Source organism: Rhea pennata, chromosome Z (assembly GCF_028389875.1).
Source record: "Rhea pennata isolate bPtePen1 chromosome Z, bPtePen1.pri, whole genome shotgun sequence".
Lineage (NCBI taxonomy): Eukaryota > Metazoa > Chordata > Aves > Rheiformes > Rheidae > Rhea > Rhea pennata.
In genome coordinates, this window is record NC_084702.1 from 47,633,053 (window position 1) to 47,652,781 (window position 19,729).

General features: G+C 38.3%; 1 protein-coding gene across 1 annotated transcript in view; it reads left to right on the forward strand.

The window, feature by feature from the left end:
• The window catches only part of ELL2 (elongation factor for RNA polymerase II 2), a 50,750-nt gene that overhangs the window by 7,374 nt on the left and 23,647 nt on the right, over window positions 1-19,729 (forward strand). The window contains exon 2 of the mRNA XM_062599441.1: window positions 7,203-7,250. Coding sequence (XP_062455425.1) covers window positions 7,203-7,250 — 48 coding nt within the window. The remainder of the gene's footprint in view (window positions 1-7,202; window positions 7,251-19,729) is intronic.

Consider the following 19,729-nt stretch of genomic DNA (forward strand, 5'->3'; position numbering starts at 1 on the left):
GAGGTGACTTGAACAGATCTGAGTTTTCGTGGCCCCTGACAGGGGCCAGTCTTAATTCTGGCTTTCCACTGCAGAAAACTATTTTTTTTTTTTGAAAGCTTTCTTCTGGGTTAGTGAGTTGAACAAGTTCATAGAAGAGTTCCACAAATGCCAAAGAGGACAGACTACCAGGAATACATGGAGAGAGGAGTGAGACCTTCCTATTCTAGGAACTGTAACCTGTTACGCTGTATGTTTGATTGGATGTGAGACTACCCTTAGTTTGAGACTTGCTCGTACATCAGTTTAGACTGAATTATGACTTACTGTGAAAGAGAGTGGTCTTCTATACCATCCAGCGCACACATGCATACTTCTGTTAGTACTAGTGGTTGATAGCTATGCAGCAGTAGTATAATATTTTTCCTCCCTAATACAACTAAGTAGAGTAGATCTGACAGATTCCCTGGAAAGGGCAGTTCCACTTTGAGTCAGTACTACTGTTTTCCTTGTACCAAGGATGCCTCTCATTCCACAGGTATAAAACCAGTGGTGTGGTTTCAGGAGACGCAGTGAGCTGATACAGTGCTTTTCTCTTACAGAAAGGTGCATCCCCTTGCTTGCAACTGCACACTTGTTCTGCTTGTCTTGTCCTGGTTCCAGTACTGGTACCAGTACAGGCAGTCCAGGTTTAGCATTGAGCAGTGGGAGAGCCTGTTTTGGCAGCAGACTTCATTTGGACTGCAGTTTACCATAAGCTGGTCTGTGTTGCAATGAAAGTAAGCGGAAGCTGTATGTAAGAACATCAAGTGCCAAAGAGCTCCAGTTAAAATTAGAGCTGAGTTTCTCACAGTTGACACTCAAAACTGCCAGATAATACTGTTCATAATATTCTTGTCCTCCAGTTCTTTGCTGTAAAATGGTGTTGTTAACCCTTATAGCAAACACAAGGATAAATGCATTGATGTTTGTGAAGTACTCTCAATATAATTGAGCACTATGTCTTTAGGGTTTGTACAGCATGTCAGAACCAAGTTGTGGAGGCATGTGTTAAGTTTTTCCAACACTCTGGGTTTTCCTGCTTGCTGAGTACTGTCTGGATTGTGTGAAGACATTGTGTATGAAATGTCTATGTAATTCCAATAATAATCAGAATGCATACACCAAAGAAGTCTAACTTAATGTTTTATCTCCATATCCATGTATTCAAACAGCTTGGTTGCCTCACAGCATAGTGATTTCAATATATTAAACGTTTGGAGATTAAAGTTACCTCTCTGAAATTCATTAGAAGGAAGCCTAGCTGGCTATTTTGGTGTTTTAACCCTTGCAGTAATTTGCAAGTGTGACCTGACTGAACTGATTGCTAGAACGTGTACGTAAGAAATATCCTTGGTGGCAGTGATACAGGTTTCCCTAATAGTTTAATGAACTTAATCAGTGTTTATAGTCTTTTTCTTTCCAAAGGGTGCTTTTTGGGGGGGGGGGGGGAAGGTTGTGGGGTTTTTTGTTTGTTTGTTAGGCCTCTAATTCCTCGGCACAAACTGTGTTGATGTAAGGCCATACTCTGAATTGAACAAATAACCTTTTACAGGCCCAATGGGTGTGTGTAAGCCTTGAGGCAGGAACGAGAACCTGCTGAAAGATTGAGGAGGGAAGGGAGGAGCTCCTTAGGTTGGCATCCATACCAAAGATCTGCATCCTGGAACGGCATCTTGTCCTAACCTCCTGCTGCATGACAGTTCTTTAAGTTATCAAAACATATTAGAGATTCTGACACACATAATAAATTGTACGTGCCGATTATAAAGGCATTTTCTGTTCACTCTGAGTCAACTTGCCTTTGTAACGGTAAAAATTAGTCTTATACACAAGAATGGTACCTTATAAATGCTGAGTTATTTACAACGAACCAAACGCGTGCGTGGATCTTCAGTTTTGCGAGCAGACATAGTCCTTGCCCAAAAACTGTTGAACAACATAGTGAACTTGGAGAGAACAAGCTGGGTAGCCCTTTTCTTTTTCTTCTCCAAAATAAGAGATTTTAGATCTTAATGTAGTACCTCCACTTGATAAATTTTTTAAACCAGTCCTGTGTAGGAAAGTCTTTATCTTGAATAAAATCTTCAGATGCAAGTAGTAATTACTTGCGTAAAATATGCCTAGAGGGAGGGGAGCAGCTCTTCTCTGCACCTTCTCTAAAATGATCAGGGAGGTGGAGCAGCTGCCTTACAAGGAGAGACTAGAAAGGCTAGGCTCTTCAGTTTGGAGAGAATGAGGGGGCAGCTGTGAGATAAGCTTAAGAAATTGTGGAAGTGATAGATGATGTGAGGGTAGAGGTGATATTTACCGTATCTCACACTGTTAGAACTAGAGGGCACTTGATGAAACTAGTAGATAAATTTAAATGAGAATTAGACACATTTCATAGAAAACAAGTTCGTAAATGGATTCAAAAAAGGACTATGCAGCAATATATCCTCTACTACACCTAACAAAATTGTGGATCATCAGGAAGTATGAGGTGAATGGGTATAGGAAACAGACATCCTATGTGTTCTCTCCCTGAAGAACCTCTTCTGATGTAATGTCATGATTTCTCCAAAACTTCACGTTCTTCCCTGTGAGAAAACAAAATGCAGAGGAAACTGAGTGACCTCGGGGCAAGAGATGAAATAAAGGGAATGGGCCTTTGGGCAAAAGGTGAGAAGTGAAAAAACAGGGAACTGTTAAGGGAGCACCAAACATGACAGTAGTGTGTCTAGAGGGCCAGTGGCTTCTGCACAGTAGTGCTCTGTCAAGAGATAGGCCCCACATTTGCTGGGATTGCACCTTTGCCACATGTCTTCCCCCACCCAAGTTCAAGATCCCTTCTTCTGGTGAGCCTGAATGATGAGCTTGTGCAGTATTAGCCATTTGACTGCCTTGGTGGACCACTGGGCTGACCCAGGAGGACATTTGCTCTATTCAAATAATCATCCCCTAACTTATAACTTAACGTGGGTCTCTGAAAGAAATGTTTGTTCAAGGTTTTAGAGTCATCAGAATTTGAAATAGAGACTAGTAGAAGGTTTGGTTATGGGTGGTCGTCTTCCCTTTTCCCCACCATAAGGTCTAGCACTACAGATAGTAGTTTGATAACCTGCTAAATTTAGACTTTTTTTTATTTCTTCTAATAACGTAGAAAAGGTTTCTGGTTCAGCTACCATTCTTTCTCTGGATCAAAAACTAGCTTATGTTAAATTCTGTCAGCTATTATAAAAGCATGATGGCTACCACATGAGCCTACACAGTTATTACATTATAATGTTGACTCAGTGTTTTGTGAAGTACTTTCATACAAAACTTTTTGTATAGAACATTAAATTTCACTGTGGAAAATTGCTGCTGCAGACAAATATTAGCATTTGTAACTGAGTATGTTAATATGTAAAAGTAACGCATGTGTAACCCATCACATTTTTTAAGAGTAAACCTTTTCTTGATGGATAAACAGATGCATTAATAATTTAAAACTCAGCTCACTTTAAAAATCTTTCAGCTTTTACTTAGAAGGCTTGTGAATGGGAAACCTCATGAGAAATAGATAATCTGTAGCAAGTCATTTCAGGCCCTGCTGTGCTTAAAGTTGTCTGTTTTATTGGTTACTGTACAAAACAAGATGTTTTGTGAATCTCCTACCATGAAAAGTAAGCATGGTCACTTCTAATGATGATGCCCTTCTCCCCACACCTCCCTTGTTCATCTGAGAACTTCACCTTTCTCTGTTCTGGTGTATGAGCTCTTCTGGACTTCCTAATGCTAGATGCTGCCTGCTCACAGGTGACAATGCTGAACACCAGTATAGTATTTCATGCTTTCAGGCTCTGCTGAAGGTGAATTGATTCTCCTTGCATATATATGCCTTGTGGGCACAGGTAGTGCTCAGGACCCAAATGCAAGAAACCTCTCTGGTGATACCTCAAACGTTGCTTAGGGTGAAGTTTTGAGACAGCTTGAGCTATAATGGATTGTTGCTGCTCACAGAGTGAGGCTCAGCTGTTAATTTTTCACTCCTGCTACTTCTCCTGTGCTGGCTCTAGCAGTTGTCAGACTCTTCCATGAACAGGTTCAGTTCATTAGCAGGCCTGAAGTATGGATAGTTTTCTGTTGGATTAGCAAGTTGAATTTTTATTGCAGAGGGGTGAGGCAGAAGTAAGTAAAGAAGCAGGAACTTCTGGCTGGAAGCAGGAAAGGACAGAAGTGGAACCTAACTTCCCGTTTTAGTGATGGCAAGCTATTCTATTTGCTTTTTCAGGAGTAAAAAGTATATTAATTTGGATTTCATACTTTGGTGCGATTCTAACTGAAAATGTTTATAGTAGGCTAACTCTAAGATCCAGTTGACAAAGCCTAATAAATTGAGTTAGCCAAGTTTTTTGTTGTTTTTGTTGGTTTTTGCTTTTTTTTTCCCCACAGAAGTGTAATTTCAGAAGTCATTAAAGTTGAACAAAGTCAGTATTTCTGCTCAGAGGAGATACTCCTGTTAGTGGACTCTTGCTGATACTGGTGTTTTTGCTGATAAATGGTGAGATGCATCAAGGAGTTGATCTGACTACAAGCCAGCTTATGACAATGAAAAGTAGTTTTCAACCTGACAAACTTCCTGATTTTACTTGACACTTAACAAGTCTTCATGGAATGTAATGTTAGCACAGGAGAAATACAGGACACGTCCATCGTCAGTATTCAGGAATAGGCTGCACTTGCTATTGTGAAATTACAGAGACAAGGCACAGGCAGCTCTTAATGCGTTTTGGCTGCATTTCATATTTCTTTTGGCAGATACGTAGCTGAAGAAGCCAGGGTTGTTTGGGGGAGCTCAGAATTTATTGGAGCCTGGTTGATTATGTTGAATCTTTTTTTCATCTTTAAAATGTATGCAAGCTAAGGTGGTGAGCTTACCTTGAGAGTGGTTAAGTTCAAAAGAGTGGTAACCTGGGGACAACAGGAGCCCTGTGCTACTGAGAGCAGCCTGGAAGCTCCCTTGATGGGAAGTTGCATGTGCAACGTTTTGAATATTCTTCACAGCATTGGTGCACAGAATTCAAGCCAAAATCTCTGTCTGCCTGATGCAGAACTTCTTGTTCTATCAAAACCGTGATCTTTGTATATATGGAAAGGTCTGGGCAAAGTTGGTAGTTTGAAGCTGGGAAGTAATAGAGGTATTAATGCTGTCCTAGTGATTGAGACCATGTTTTTGCTTATCTCTCAAGTAGGCTACATTGTATAATTATACAATTCAAGCTGATACTCAAAACTCAAGTGCACTTTAAAATGTAGTCGTTGAATAATCTCTTAAATTAAGTAACAAACTATAAGTGACCAGGACTTCAGGACAGAGTTTGAAGGGGGGGAGGGGGAACAAAAACGCCTTCTTTTGAATTCTTACATTTTAAGTAATACTTAGAGGAGAGAAGGAGTTCTTTTCTTTCGATAATAGCCATACCAAGTATGCCCAAGTATAATTTGGAGCATAATTTTTTTGGACTCTTTACAGTGCCCAAGTGTCCTAACTAAGAATGGCAAAATATCAGATCTGAAACTTAGGTGCGGAGTGGAACTGTTCAGAGCTGCTGGGAGCTTGGTTTTGCTGCTGGTGAGCAACTGGCAGGAGCTTGGGTGTTTGCTCATGCAGAGGCTCTGCATCACAGGATGGCATTTGAAAAGTAGTCTAGTTAGCTGTTATTGGATCCATCGTGTGTCTTTGATTCATGCAGCCAAATTCTTACTAAAGCATGGAGGTTAATAATTTTGCTACTAGCTTTCTAAAACTTTTAGGCAGTTAAATGAGCAGCTAGTTTTAGAATTTTTGTTTTGATTAGACATCTAATCAAAACCAGCTCAAAATCATTAACACTGCATCACAAACTCCTTTATTTGTAGTTGTTCAGTGGTTGTATTTGGTGGTCTTTTAGTGAAACTTAATTGCATTTTCAGTTTTCCATTCAAGTCAGTTGCATATTCATTTCTCATTCAAACTTTTATTTAAATTTTAATGTATAAAATGTTTTAAAAAATTAATAATTTTCAATTTTTATGCTTTATTTAGAAAAACCCTAAGAAGGATTTTTAAATCCAAAAGCTTTTCTACTTATTTTTTTCCTGTACTAGTTAGTCTAAAAAAGCACCCTGTCTGCACACTTTTATGTGTCCTTAGCAAAAATAATGGAAGTGCAAGTCTCTAATTTTTCTTAATGTGCATGTTCATTTTCAAATAAAGGTTGGGTAAATCTTGAGTTAATAATTCTGGTTTTGCAAATGAACAGTTTCTTGCTCTGTTCAGTATCTTTTTGGATAACAGGTACAGAAATAGTTTGTGCTTCGTGGTTCTTTAGAATTTATTGTTCATTAATTTAGTTAAAGCATTCTAGATGGGCTGTGAGTTATGAGACTGTTGGTTGACAATTTATATGTATAATTGCATGTCTAGTTTCTCGTACGTGAGAAACAGATTTTTATGGTTCATGTCCTGAATACTTTAATACCAGATACTAGATTTGCTATCATCTGTGTGCTTTTTTTGTTAGATACATTTTTCTTTCAAAAAAGAGAATCTTGTTATGGTGTCTTTATTTCTAGTAGGTTTTAAGATGTGGAGCTTTGTATGTTTTTTACCTGCCTTTAAAGTAATTTGGAATAAGTGTATAATTTGAAGATAACTTGGCTGTAATGTTTTTCAGCTTATTTAAACTTGATATCTGTGTGAGTGTCTAGTTGTAGAGATGTAAAATTGAATGAAAGAACATAACACGCAGCTGAAAACAAATGACAAGATTGAAGGCTTAAGTCTGTACTGAATAACTTTAAAAATTTAGACTATATTAAGCTTTTATCTGTTTCTAATGTCTAACAGTAATAAACTCTATAGTAATCCAGACTTCATATATAAGAAGTTAAAATGTTGGAAGATGCAGAGAATCTGCAAATTACCAATACTTATATCTGACTGACTGACTTTATATGTGTACAAACTGTAAACTCTTAACTTTTTTATAGGTGTATATATACTTTGGAGATGAAGTTCAATATTTATCTATCTATATATGAGTTTGAGGATTTTTGGCATAATTTCTAATATATCTTTAGTACAGAGACATATGATCACTGTATTTTATAATGACAAGCTTGTGTGGGAATGAAGCTACTTAAATTCCACTGCTTACATATCCTTTCTCCTATAGGATCTTATTTCGTCTCGACCTTCAATTCAGTTTCAAGGACTCCAAGGGGTGAGTATTTTGTACTCTTATGTTGGCAAATAAATGTATTATAGATTAAATTTTTAAAAATCTTGTAAACTTTTGTCATATTTTGATCCAGATGTATTTCATTGTATATTAAGCTGAGAGTTATAGCTCAATATGGAAAAGAATCATGCTTGAATTATACTTCTTTTTCTTGTTTGTGTCACCTTTTAGCCTAAATCTGAAAGGAAAAGAAAAAAATTGTAAGATAGTGCTTCTGCCAGGAATGTTGGAAACTGATCCTGTTCCAGCAGAAGTCTAACTGAATAGTAATCAGATTTCTGGGAGAATCATATCTGTAACAAAGCTATTTATATGGGTAAAATCCTCTTAACTCAGGAGTAGTTCTGAGAAAATCCTTTCTCAGTATAGCTTATTCTCAATGCAAGCTATACTGGCAAAAGAATTTCCTTGCCAGAGTAAATAACCATCTTGGCTAAGATGGTTAGCCAAAATAGCTGTACAAGAAACTACTCAAGGATAGAGGGCCTAGGAGTACAGTTCAATTTGAATCTATGCTGCTGTCAAAAGTGGACGTAGTTGCTAGTTTGGCTGAAAAGTAATCCAGTAAAACCAAGCAACCAGCCCAGCTGATGAGCCTCCTGGTCTGCTGACTGTGCCAGCTGGGGTGCTAATGCTGCAAGGGGGGAGCAAGAATGCAAACCTGAAACTGGCTCAAGCTTCTCATGAAATTGTGCTTAGAATTTGTGTAGGTAAGTAACCTTAGGCCATGGTTACAAAATTTCTGTAGTTCAGGGCTGGGCTGCTGGTGAGGGGAAAGTCCTACCCTTGTGCTCTGTCTTGGACCAGTGCTAACGGTTATGCCACTGCATAGTAAGCTGTATCAGGGAAGTGATCTTGCTGAAAAGAATTGCCTTTCCCTCATCTGGCTTGCTCTATCTGCCTAAACACCAGTGCTTACAAAGGGGAAGACAGCAAGGAGAAATGCAGCAACATCCTGTTAGGTACCAGCATAGATTTTTTTTTTTTTTTTTTTTTTAATATTCCTATGGCCATGTAACCATTCTGAAGTGTTTTATTTCTTTCTTGTTTACAAAACCTAAAACATGTTATGGGTTTTATGTCATTTCTTCAAAATAAATCCTCAGTAACCTGTCCATTGACATGAAGTCCTGTGAGTATTGTGTTGTAAAAGAAAAATTACCAGCACTCTTATCTACCCTGCATACTCTTTCTCTGCAAAAGCTGTGCACTTTTCTTGTATTTTTTTTTTTCAAGTAACTACTTTAAACCAGTAACATAAGAGTTTTGAGATATTTGTAGCCTGGAGGTGACTTGATCCCTAAGCTATAAAAATCTGAGAGTTTTGCTACAGTACAATAGTTATTGCAGCTTTCAGATTCACTGCGTATGAAATGTGTTCTCCTAAGAATACTCTAATCAGAGCAGTTAGGATTGCTAGATCAGTATATCAGAGCATTCTAGAGCCACAAACCAGTGCTGTGCATGGAAGTGAAATGCTGCACTTATGTAATCAATGTCCACGCAGTTGCCTAAATAATTTTGAGGCTTGAAGTTGATTGGTTCTGGGTGGGATGATGTGGGGGCAACCTGCTTTACCTGACCCAGCTTCACTTCTCCGTGGGGAAAGTGTGGGCTGCAGCAGACAGTGCTCCTGGTTTTCCTTCCTCAGTTTCTCTGCAGCTCCTGCAACACTAGATCTGGGCTGAGGAAGGAAAGAGTCTCCCTGGTGTTCTACTTCTTTTTTTTCCTCTTTCTTCCCAGTACTTCTACCAGGTAGAAAATAAATGGAGGGACGACGCTTAACCACCTTGGACTCCAGTGAGCACAGGATGCTATAGAGTGAGATAGAATCAGAAAACTTCCTCCTTCTCTCTCTTCCTCCATGGACTTTTGCACACATCTGAAGTTCTACTTGTATCTAACAAAAATTTGATCTACAGAAAGTTTTCAGTGTTTTAATTACCTGAATTATCTGTTAAGATGAAAGCAATGCTACAGTTAGTAACTTGCAGTGTTTATCAGCTTGTGTTCAAGTCAGCAAGAAATAATTGCTTTGTCAGTTACTAGTTTTTAATAACAAAGGAACAGTTCCTGAGACTGATGAGGTGACAAATGTTTTTAGTTAATAATGTTGTCATCCTTGTTTCTATTAAAAATCAGTCAGGATCTGAGTTTTTTCAAGAGCAAAATTCAACAGTGAAGTCTGCTCCCACACTGTGAGATTGAAATGTTTGCAAGGACTTAGATTTTGCTTCTGTAGCAAGAAGTACTCACAGAATTTTTAAAATCTTCTCATAACTAATGAAATTCAAACTGAGGAATTCATTGAAGGAGAATCCTACATCCTAAGTATCTGCAATAGGAACAGAAATTTAAGTTAAAGGCAGGTAATTAAATATTATGAAGTCTGCTACTGTATGTGCAATAGGAGGAAAATCTTAAAACTCCTTCTTTATGCATATTGTTTGACCATATTCTAAGTTTTCTGGAGTGTACAAAGTTGCATGATAGGTGACTAGTCTAGCTGCTTTGGAAGGCCTTTTTTTGCTACCTATTTTACAGTTGAAGCTCTGTAGGGTAGAGACTGCTAAAAGAGTATTCTACAGAAGGTAGCCATTACTTAGCTACCAATATATTGCGAGTTGTCTATGACAGTGGAAGTTATCTTTCTTCCTCTGAAAGAGGGAGCAAGTATTGGTTTGGTTTGTATTGAATATCTTCAGAATAATTCCTCTGCAATTCAGGCAGCTATGTAACTCTCAGCAGAGACTGTAATACTAATATTAAAAAAAAGTTTTCAAAAAAATACTCGGTCTCTAGTTACTGCGCATTCTAGTGTGCTTCCTCTATGGGTGATCAGAAGGGCTTGAATAGAAAAATAAAATGGTTCTGCTTGGGGTGATTTAAAAATATAAGATACAGGAACTGAAAGTGAAGCCTTGAAACAGGAGCCTTAAGTTGGAAGAGTTTTATTCACATCTTTGAGTTAGAAACTAAGACTGATGTCAAATCAGTTTTCCACAAATCTGGTTTCTTCTATCCCATGCCAAATGTAACTTCAAATCTGTGGACTTTGTCAGCTAATGCGGTTAATGTTTTTAAGTGAACCACAGTAAGTTCTACTTACTTGAAATTTCAATACTTAAGTTACCTTGCTCTGTGCTTGGTCTATGCTATCAGTATGGTGAGATGGAAGAGGCCAGACCAAAAAAGTAAAATTTCAGGTGAACGATTACATAATTGCTTTTGAAATCTTGTGAATATATATACTCAGAATATTTAGGAGGAGACTTGGTCACAATCTGATCTTTTGGATATCTTCAACCCCAACTAATCAGCTTACCTGTATTATGAAATTCTTAATTGCTCAAATGCCGCTGCAGCTGATACCTCAGTATTTCTGATGGTAATATTAGAGTATTGTGAAAGTAGTTAAGAAAAAAAAAAAAAGATCTAGGTATAATGTCGCCAATAACTTAAAATAATACAGTTGTCATTCTTTACAGATGCTCAGACTGCTGCTGATAGTCTGACATACTGCAAAGCCAGAACAATATATATCCTAGATTGAATATCTGCCTTTTTGGTTCCTGGGTCATGTTACATACAAACACTTTGAAGAAGCAAGCTTAATTTTTTTTTTCTGTTGTAGGATAGGGTTACTTTGAAGGGATCTGAAAAGGGGTGGATGTATATTGGCAGCCTCAGAAGGTACAACAGAAAATTCAGTGGTTCAGGAAGATGATGTCCATTTGAAATGGAAATGAACAGAAATCTTCTATATGTGCAGCATAATTAGCCTCTAGATGCTTTTCTGTAAGATACTGTTGAAACAGCACTGAAACGGTTCGAATAACGCATAGCTAAGAACTTTCAGTTGTTTGTAAATGAATAAAAAACATGTGAGCGTTAGAATAAACTTTTGTACCAGAGCATGTATCAGCCACTAAGAGGGGAAACTTTTCTTCTGGAACATTTTATTCATAAACTATTTGGGCTATAACTTCTTGTATCTTCTGAGATAGCTGTAGGATGAAAATGCAAAAAAATAGATCATTATCCTCTTTTAGATTCAGAGGATTCATCCATAAAGTACAGAACAAGACTGAGAAACATGGGTGGGGAGGGTTGTTTGCTTTCTGGAATACATGCACCACTTCATCATGCAGAATAATTTTTAAGAAACACCTTTTAATTAAACATTGTATTTTACACTAAGTCTGGAGAGTATAGAAGATTTGCTGTTTTAGATAAAATATTCTTGATTAATTTGAATATTGGCAATTTATGCTTCATTATAACACAGTAGGGATAAGTGAAGAAATCTGTTAAGTCCTGTGTGTTGTCCATTGTGATGCTCGTTTTTAAGCAAGTACGCTCTTCTCTTCTGCATTTTCATTATCGTGTTTTTAACTGTTTCTTTGCCGTGCCCTGTGACTTGCTGATGCCTTTCTTACATAGGGAATTTAAAGACAAAATTGATGGAAAGTACGCCATATCCCAAACCAACAGCTTCCCCCCCCCCCCCCCAATACATCTGCCTTCAGCATGTCTTTACTCTGGTTGCCATGTGCATTTGGGGGAGTCACAGCAATGCTTATCTTTCTCCAGTTAGTTTATAAATTGAGTTATCTAGTTTGAGGAATTGAGTATTATGCTGAAATTTGCTTGCAGCTAGGTCTATTATTTTTTCTGTTCTGTGAAACACAGCCCTATGACAGTTTACAGGATAAATGGTTCTTGGGAGAAGAAGATTTGATTGCCTAAAAGGGTCTAATTATGTTCCTTTTTATATTTGTTTCTAGACTAATGCTTACAATGTTCATCTTGTCAAACACTAATTTCATGCACATCATACCACTCTGGTGCATGAGTCCTAGCTTCTGTCTAACTTACTGTTAAGGGAACTATTACTATTGTGAGATCGGTTACCTAAACAAAAACACTTATTTTCATCTAAGAGCTGGAATGCTGATTGACTATCATGTCAAAACAGGTAGTAAAACAAATTGAAATTAGTCTTACTTGAATTTATATATGTCATCTGTTGGTGGTTTTGACAAGACAGTTACCTTTAACGCTGAACTGAGAAATATCAGCTCCAGTTACTTTTCTAAACACTACTTGCATGTCTGGAGGTGAGGCTTGTTCATGAGTAACTGAACAGGACACAGCAGGTGTTTCTGAAGGCTAGGTGGTGTCTTACGTACAAACTTCAAGTTATTTTAGCTCTACCTGTGCCTTTCTATTAATGATTTTTAACCAGAGCAAAAGAGTAGACATAGGAGAACTTCCTCAGTATCAGTTCTGAGTATCATTGCATCCAACTACTTAGCTGATGTCTAGCTATGGAAAAAATCTTTGTTTTGGGAGGAGCATGGAGATGTGTGGAAACAACAAGGCTAAACTTTGGTGGGGAGAGAGGAACATGACTATTTCTGGAAACTGCAGGCAGCCAGCTGAACCCCTATAGAATTTTCATCACCTTCCTGGAAACTGAAGTCAGATAAAAATCTTAATTGTGCAGCTCCTTCCATAAATTTACTAGGTGTTGAAACTTAGTGTCAGGCCCTAGTTTAAGGCCAATTGTTAGTTGTCTTATTTTCTGTTCCAGCGCAAACTTTTGGTCTTCTCTTCCTGACTGTAATTAATTTCTGTGCAAATGCTGGTTATCCCACTTCAAGTTGCTTGTGCATTTTGCCCTGGCAAAAAAGACCTCCAAGCGTTGTATTACTAAATGTCTTCTAATATGGAGTTTCTGGAGGATTAAATCCCCTTTCAGGTGCTAGCCAGAAGTCTATATCATTTTAGGAAGAAATGCAAAGCTGCCAGAAAGAGCCTTAACCCTTCATTGGAAACAATGCAGAAGGATGGTAGATGCAGCTACACTGTATAGTTTCACTGCAGCAAAAAGCATCTAGTGGCCAACTTACGGCATCTTAAATTGATGGGCGGTAGGGCAGCGTTGGTGTCGGAGAGCACTGCTTCTAACTCTTGTGAGGAGAATTTTTCTGCAACAGATTTAGAAAGCTAATGAGGAATTCTTGTTGGGAGGCAGTGAAAACACTGTTCTTAATTCTAAAATTCATAAAGATGAGCTGTATGAACTTTAAGAGAGCAAGCAAATATTGCCAACAGATAGAAAAGAAGCCAGAAAATTGAGAAGGGGAGGAGGAGTGGAGGCTGAAGCTAGATGAAAGGGTTTTTTTAATCCCTTTAACATCCTCCAGTGGTCTACAGGTCAGGATAATCAGTAAAATATATGCATTGTAAAGGGAATTTGTGTAGGAAAATGTTTAAATTCGTTTGCAAGGTAGCCACATATAATCACATTATTTCTGTAGAAAGGCTAAGACATCTCAATTTCCCTTTAGAAAGAGATATTGACCATTTTTGAAGTTTTGTAATGCAGCTTTAACAAAGGTGGAGGTTTGGTACTTGAAGGAAACAGCATTCTGCAAATGAAATGATTCCTTATTTTCAAATGAAAAGAATGTAAATCAATGCTACAGTATTTTTCTTGCACTTAAGTTTTTTGACCTTTTGGTCATTGGGCATGCTGTTTTTTGGAGCACTTCTGCCCCTTTGAAGGTAGAGGCTAGAGATCTGTGTTGACACAGGAGAATGGGCAAAGTTTTGAGCTTTGGGAGCAAGGGTCCTTGGGCAATGGCCCAAGAGCCAAGGCTGCTATGATTAAAAATTGTCCCTTTTGAGATCTGTAAAACTGGAAGGTATGTAAAATATGATAGAATGGCCCAGCTGAGGACAGTACTGCCCTTTTCCAGTAACAGGATTTTGCTGTTGATGTACATTTACTTACCTCTTTACAAATAGAGTGTTGAGGAAAGGCGCTTATTTATAAAATATGACTTACACTCTGATCTAAAAAAGCCCTTAGTAGATTTCAGCCTGTAGAGAGTTACTGACAGAGCTGCTGAGAAAAGGCATTGCTTTGAACTGCCTGTCTCCAAAAGTTGGCACCTAATTTTTGGGACCTGCAACTGTTTGTTGTTGTTTCTGGTTTTTTTCTATGCTGGAAGGCTGCAAACCTATTGTAGATCCAGTAGAGGCTTATGGAGCAAGATGTGTATTTGTGTTGATGACTGTGATATTGACTTGTGATACTGTGTTGATGACTTCCATAGGACAGTGAACAGATACTAGTTTAGGTTTGTGAACTACTGAATATTTTTAAAGGTAAATAAGCTTGGGGAGGGGGGAACGGTGGTAAGAATGATGAGCAAAAATAAGAGGAAGAGTCACCTTACTTACTAAGCAGAAGCAGCTTAAAATAGAGCGCTGTAAATATTCTCAACCTGTATGACACACATGCTATGAAAGAGCAAAAAGAGAGAATGGATAGATGTATTCAGAAAGGAAGATGAAATGTCTTTTACTTAGAAAGCAAAACATGTCTGTCTGTAATTAAGGCCACTGTAACAGTATATGGTATTGCCAGAAGTGATGGAAAAGTATAGGACAAAAGTTAAGAAAGTGGAATCTTTCCTTATGAAAGGAGGGAGGCTGTGGAGAAGCAATAAGAAAAAATTCTGAAAACTGTTCTTGTGTTAAAGAGTCAATGAGAACAAGATGACAGAGTAAAAGAGATTAATGATACATTCATTACATTTGGAAATAATTTGTAAAGAGGCAGGAGATTAAAGTCAAGATCTGAGTTGTTTTAGCAGGTATCCTCTGTTACTAAATCCATTAGATTGTAAGAAATTGTTAATTAACTTGAGGATGTAGATTTTAAAATAATATTTTATAATTAGACTGCAGAGGGTCACAAGAGCATTTGATCCTCAGTCTTAAGTGTTCCAAGCTGATAGTTCATGACACTAAGGCTGGGTAAGCAAAAGCACAGCATGTGGATTGAAGTACACTTCAGACTGGTATGATGATGTAAATAAAAGGTTCTGTAGGTATAGTTCTTGTAGGGAAAATTGTACCTATAGGAAGGTGACAAAAAGGAGACAAAAATAGGGTTCTTGTGCTACAAGGCACAATTCTGTCAATATAGTCATCTGCCCAGCTTGTTTCAGGTCACACAACCTGAGCAACAATCTGAGCTTTAGACAGCTTTAAGTCTTACCCTTCTAGTCACTTAAACATGGAAGCTTATTTTCATTTTAGAAGATTTAAGAGTGCTCTTGGTTGCATGCTTTTGTTTTCAGACAGCTTGCAGAAAGCTTTACTGCTCTCTCTGAAGTCTCAAATTTCATAAAACAGAAAAATTTTAAGATTAAACTGCTATGAAAATGTCCTTTTGACTACTGTATTTTCAGCTAAATTTTTTTTAATTCAGAATGACCTTGTACCAACTCTTCTGTTCTATTGGGTTTTGCTTTAGCATATCCAAGCTGGCATGTCAGTAACTTTCATTAGGTATAAATAAATAATCTGATATTCCTACTGTTCTAGGCACAGTTGTACTTTACTACTTTGCCCTTTGATGCTCCCTCTTACTACAACGCAGCTGTTGTTCTGGTTTTTGTTTTTTAGCTAGTGATGCTCTGCGAAGGGAAGGCCCTTCTGCAAATAGTTTTCCTGTGCAATCACTGCAGTGAAAGGTAGGTCCGGGAAGCTGGCCTCGTGGAAAACTTGCCTTTCTTCGGGAAGGTTACTTCTCTGCCAGGCTAGCTCACTGGATCCATGTAGTTTCTCTGTTACCAGAACTTGAAAATAACTCTTCTGGACATACTCCTGACCACCTTTTTTTCCACAAAACAGCCCATTTTCTTAAGTAGGAAAGAATGAGGGTCAGGGAATAGATAAAGTAGTGTGAGGTGGCAGTTCTGAAGTAAAGCTGAGAGAAAGTGTGAGAGAGAGTATGAAACAAATAGCTGATCACTAGAGAGCTGAAGGGTCAGTCAAAGCTGTTGGAAACCTGTTAGTGTTCATATGTCAATGCGTAAACTGCATCTTCAACTGCTTTTTTTTTTTCTTGTCTTCAGTCTGCATTGTCCCTGTGTAGTTACCTGACGGTGCAGGAGAGCCAAGGTATGAGGCTACACCTTGGCTCATGTTGATCCTAGAAACTCTAGATGTGAAGAGGCACTATTCTGTTTTGTGAATCCTTGTCTATCAGAGCTTGCCTGCATAAATTATTTTCTGAAATAAGTACTCTGTTTTAAAACTATTGCCAGTTTATTGGTTGCAAGCTAGCTATAAATATCTCCTGAGACAAGAACTAAGACAGATCTGAGCTGAGTGTTAGCACAACTGGAGCTGCTTGCCCAGTAGAGGCTGTCCAGGGCCAAGGTGGCAGGCAGAATCCACCTGTGTGACTCATTTTTAATGTGAACTGATGTACAGGAGGGTTGGAGTGATGCTTAGCACAGCTCACTATATTGATTTATTCTTTGGTGGTGGGAAGCATATTCTATACGACGAGCTCCTTGTGGAAGATGGGGAAGGTAATATGCACATGGATAAAACCATTTGGGCATAGGAGGAGAATGATGCCCTGCCTTCCTGAGCTAGTGCGCATTCTGAAAAGTGTAAAGGCTGCAGAATTGTCACCTCAGACCTATCTGTAAAAATACTTTGAATTAGAAGGGCATTATTAGGAGGAAGATATGTGCTTCATTTTGTTAGGACTGTGCCTAATTCAGGAGGAGAAATTTTGAAATGTGTTTATAAGAACTCTTTCTTGAGGTGGCTTTTTTACCCACCCCCTTTGTGGGTAGGGCATATATAGATGCAACTTCCCTTCAGAGGTTTTTACTCTCATTGTCTCTTTGGTTGCCTCCTAGTAAGGATACGGTAGATCTAATGAAGGATTGACAAGGACATCACTGTTTCTAGTGAAGCATAGATCAGCTATAAATAATGCGTTGTATCTGTTCTTATTGCTAGAGAGGGTGTTTGCTACTTAGAAGTTTTTCTCTTTGCTGCAAGAGAATATAGCAAATTCCTTTAAAATATTAAGCAGCTTTTTTAAAACAAAGTAATAACAACTGGCTTGCAGTGCTGCTTCCTGATGCTGATAAAGATTTCTGTTCTGGATTAGTAGAGCTGAAATGTGTGTGTTTTCTTAATTAAGGCTCTCTGACCTGAAAGTGTAGCTCAAATAGGAAAAACAAACTTCAGATCACTATGCTTATCTTAAATTGAATAAGGGCTGTTCCTTAATTTTGATTAAATCAAAAGCCCTTGAACTACCTATTGAATTTCTAAGGACTATATAAATTTACAATGTAAAAGCAGGACTGTATATTCAAAATAGGAGGCTTATGTGCAGGAATTGATGAATATATAAACTGGTTTAAAGTGTTACTTCTTCACCATTTTTCCCTTAATTTGCAAAAATGTTGGCAGTGTCAAAACTTGATCATAAGGATTTTAAGTGACAGTAGGTCTGCTTTCTGCAAACCTAGATGTTGTCCACAAGCTTACATTTATGCTAAAAATGAGTAAGTAGCATAGAACTCTATATTCCAGACTTCATATTGCCTAGGTAGAATTTGTGCTTGTGCCTCTAAGAAGAGCCTGCTTAGTTTAACAGGAGAGAGAAGCTCTTCCTTGTGAAGAAATAAGGAAAAAACCTTGCAGCCTGTTGAATTAAATTCTGCGGTAGTGTGTGGCAGGAGTGCCTTTGGTAGAGTTCAGTGCCCCAGGGTTAGGATTTCCCCGGAGGTGTCCGGGGGCCCTGTGTTCCCTTGGAGAGATGGTACGTGACATGGATGCCATGAGGCGGCCAGAATTGTGAAAAGCAGCAGTAACCTCTGAAGAGGGAGAAGGCAAATCAAGAGAGGCAGTGAAGAATGCTGCTAAAGTGTGGGGAAAACGGGTGGATAGTGAAACACAGTGACACTTCGGTGACAGTGGAGGATTTTTGAATGCACTTATTCTATAAAAATTAGCATTTGAAAGAATCTTATGAGTTTGTCTACTGTCCATTGCATGACGTGCGCTTTCTGTTCCCGTCCTCTAGTTTCAACAGCAGTTCTGTTACCCAGGTCCGCAGTTCCTGACGTCAGTCTGGTTCTTCAGGAGGCTCTTTATTGCCCAGTCATCCTGCCTGAGGGACGATACCAGCCATCTGAAGCCATGCCCTCCCGCTGCACGCACAGGGAGCAGATGATGCCGCTGTCTGACGCAGCTCTGTTTGGAGCCTGCTGTCAGACCGGTCCGTGCTCTCTCGGCGGGCTGGCCCGCGGCTCCTGCTGGGACAGCGCCCAGCTTTCTGGGATTGTGCCTGCTCTCGTCCTTCTGCTGGCGGCTCTGTCTTCAACTGTGGGCCTAAGTAGGACTTAGCATTACAGTAGAGACCTCTTCAGTGCTGAGAAGCAGGAAGATGGCTTCCTGTGTGCAATCTCGCGTTGTCTTGCCGCGTGCAGTTCATGCGGTCATTTCTTGTTGTTATATTCATATTTGTACATTCTAGTATCACAAAAATGCAGTACTAGTAGCCTGTGTTCATTTTTTGTTTGACTGTAAACTGAAGATCATTTGCTGTAGAGCTACCTCCCTAGTCAGTTGATTCCTATCTTTAAAGTATTTTACATTGTCTCTTTGAATAGTAGCATACTTCTATTTTCAGACATCTCCAATTTTTCAAGACTGCTTTGAATTTTAATTCTATCATGTATTTTTTCCCTGCCAGCTTTGTCTGATCTGCAGATTTAATAATTTTACTTCATTCCGCTTCCACTACCATTTACCATTCCGCTGGTAAATCATTGTTGGTGATGAGTTTCAGAGGCCTCTATTTTTGAATGTGCTCTCAGGCCAACTTCTATCTTCACATTATCATAGCAAAACACATTTAGACATTATATAACCTAATATTCACAGAGATTCTTTCAGAGCTTAAATCTAAATATCAGAGTGGAAGTATTTCTGATGCTTAATGTGTTTGCATGCATATATAATCTTCAGGCTGTTCAACTGAAAACAGAGAAAGAACTATACAAAATAAGCTTTGAAAGTGAAGTCCAGGCATATATGACAACAACTGTGTACTTCCCTATTTGCTTGTGTTTTTTGAGAGGCAGTTTTTGATTGATTGTAGTGCATAGTTCTTTGTTTTCCAAAAGGTGCACCATGTTAAAGCGTTACTGCTTCGTCAGTGGATTGAATTCTCAAAATTCTATTTATGGTGCTATCAAATTCATACATACACACCTGTGGGAAATTTTCATACCTGCCGAATATATTGTAAAGTCAATATGCTAAAACTTTCAATAATTGATAACTAATTTTCTAGAACCTAAATAAATTTTAGTTTCTTTGGGGCATCTGAATTTTTAGATTGATATATACTCTACCTTCTAATTACTATGAAGTTTACAGTAAAGTTGCATACGTAATCCAAAGCTTTGTATTGATAACTGCTTTCTTTTCTTTCTTATTTCAAATGCACAAATTGCTCTTTTTAAGAATGCTAGTGTTTTAAGCTTCGGTAACTGAATAGGGTGGTGAAGTAGCTTGTCCATTTTTGTGCCTCCTCATTGTCCCAAGCTGTTGCTAAG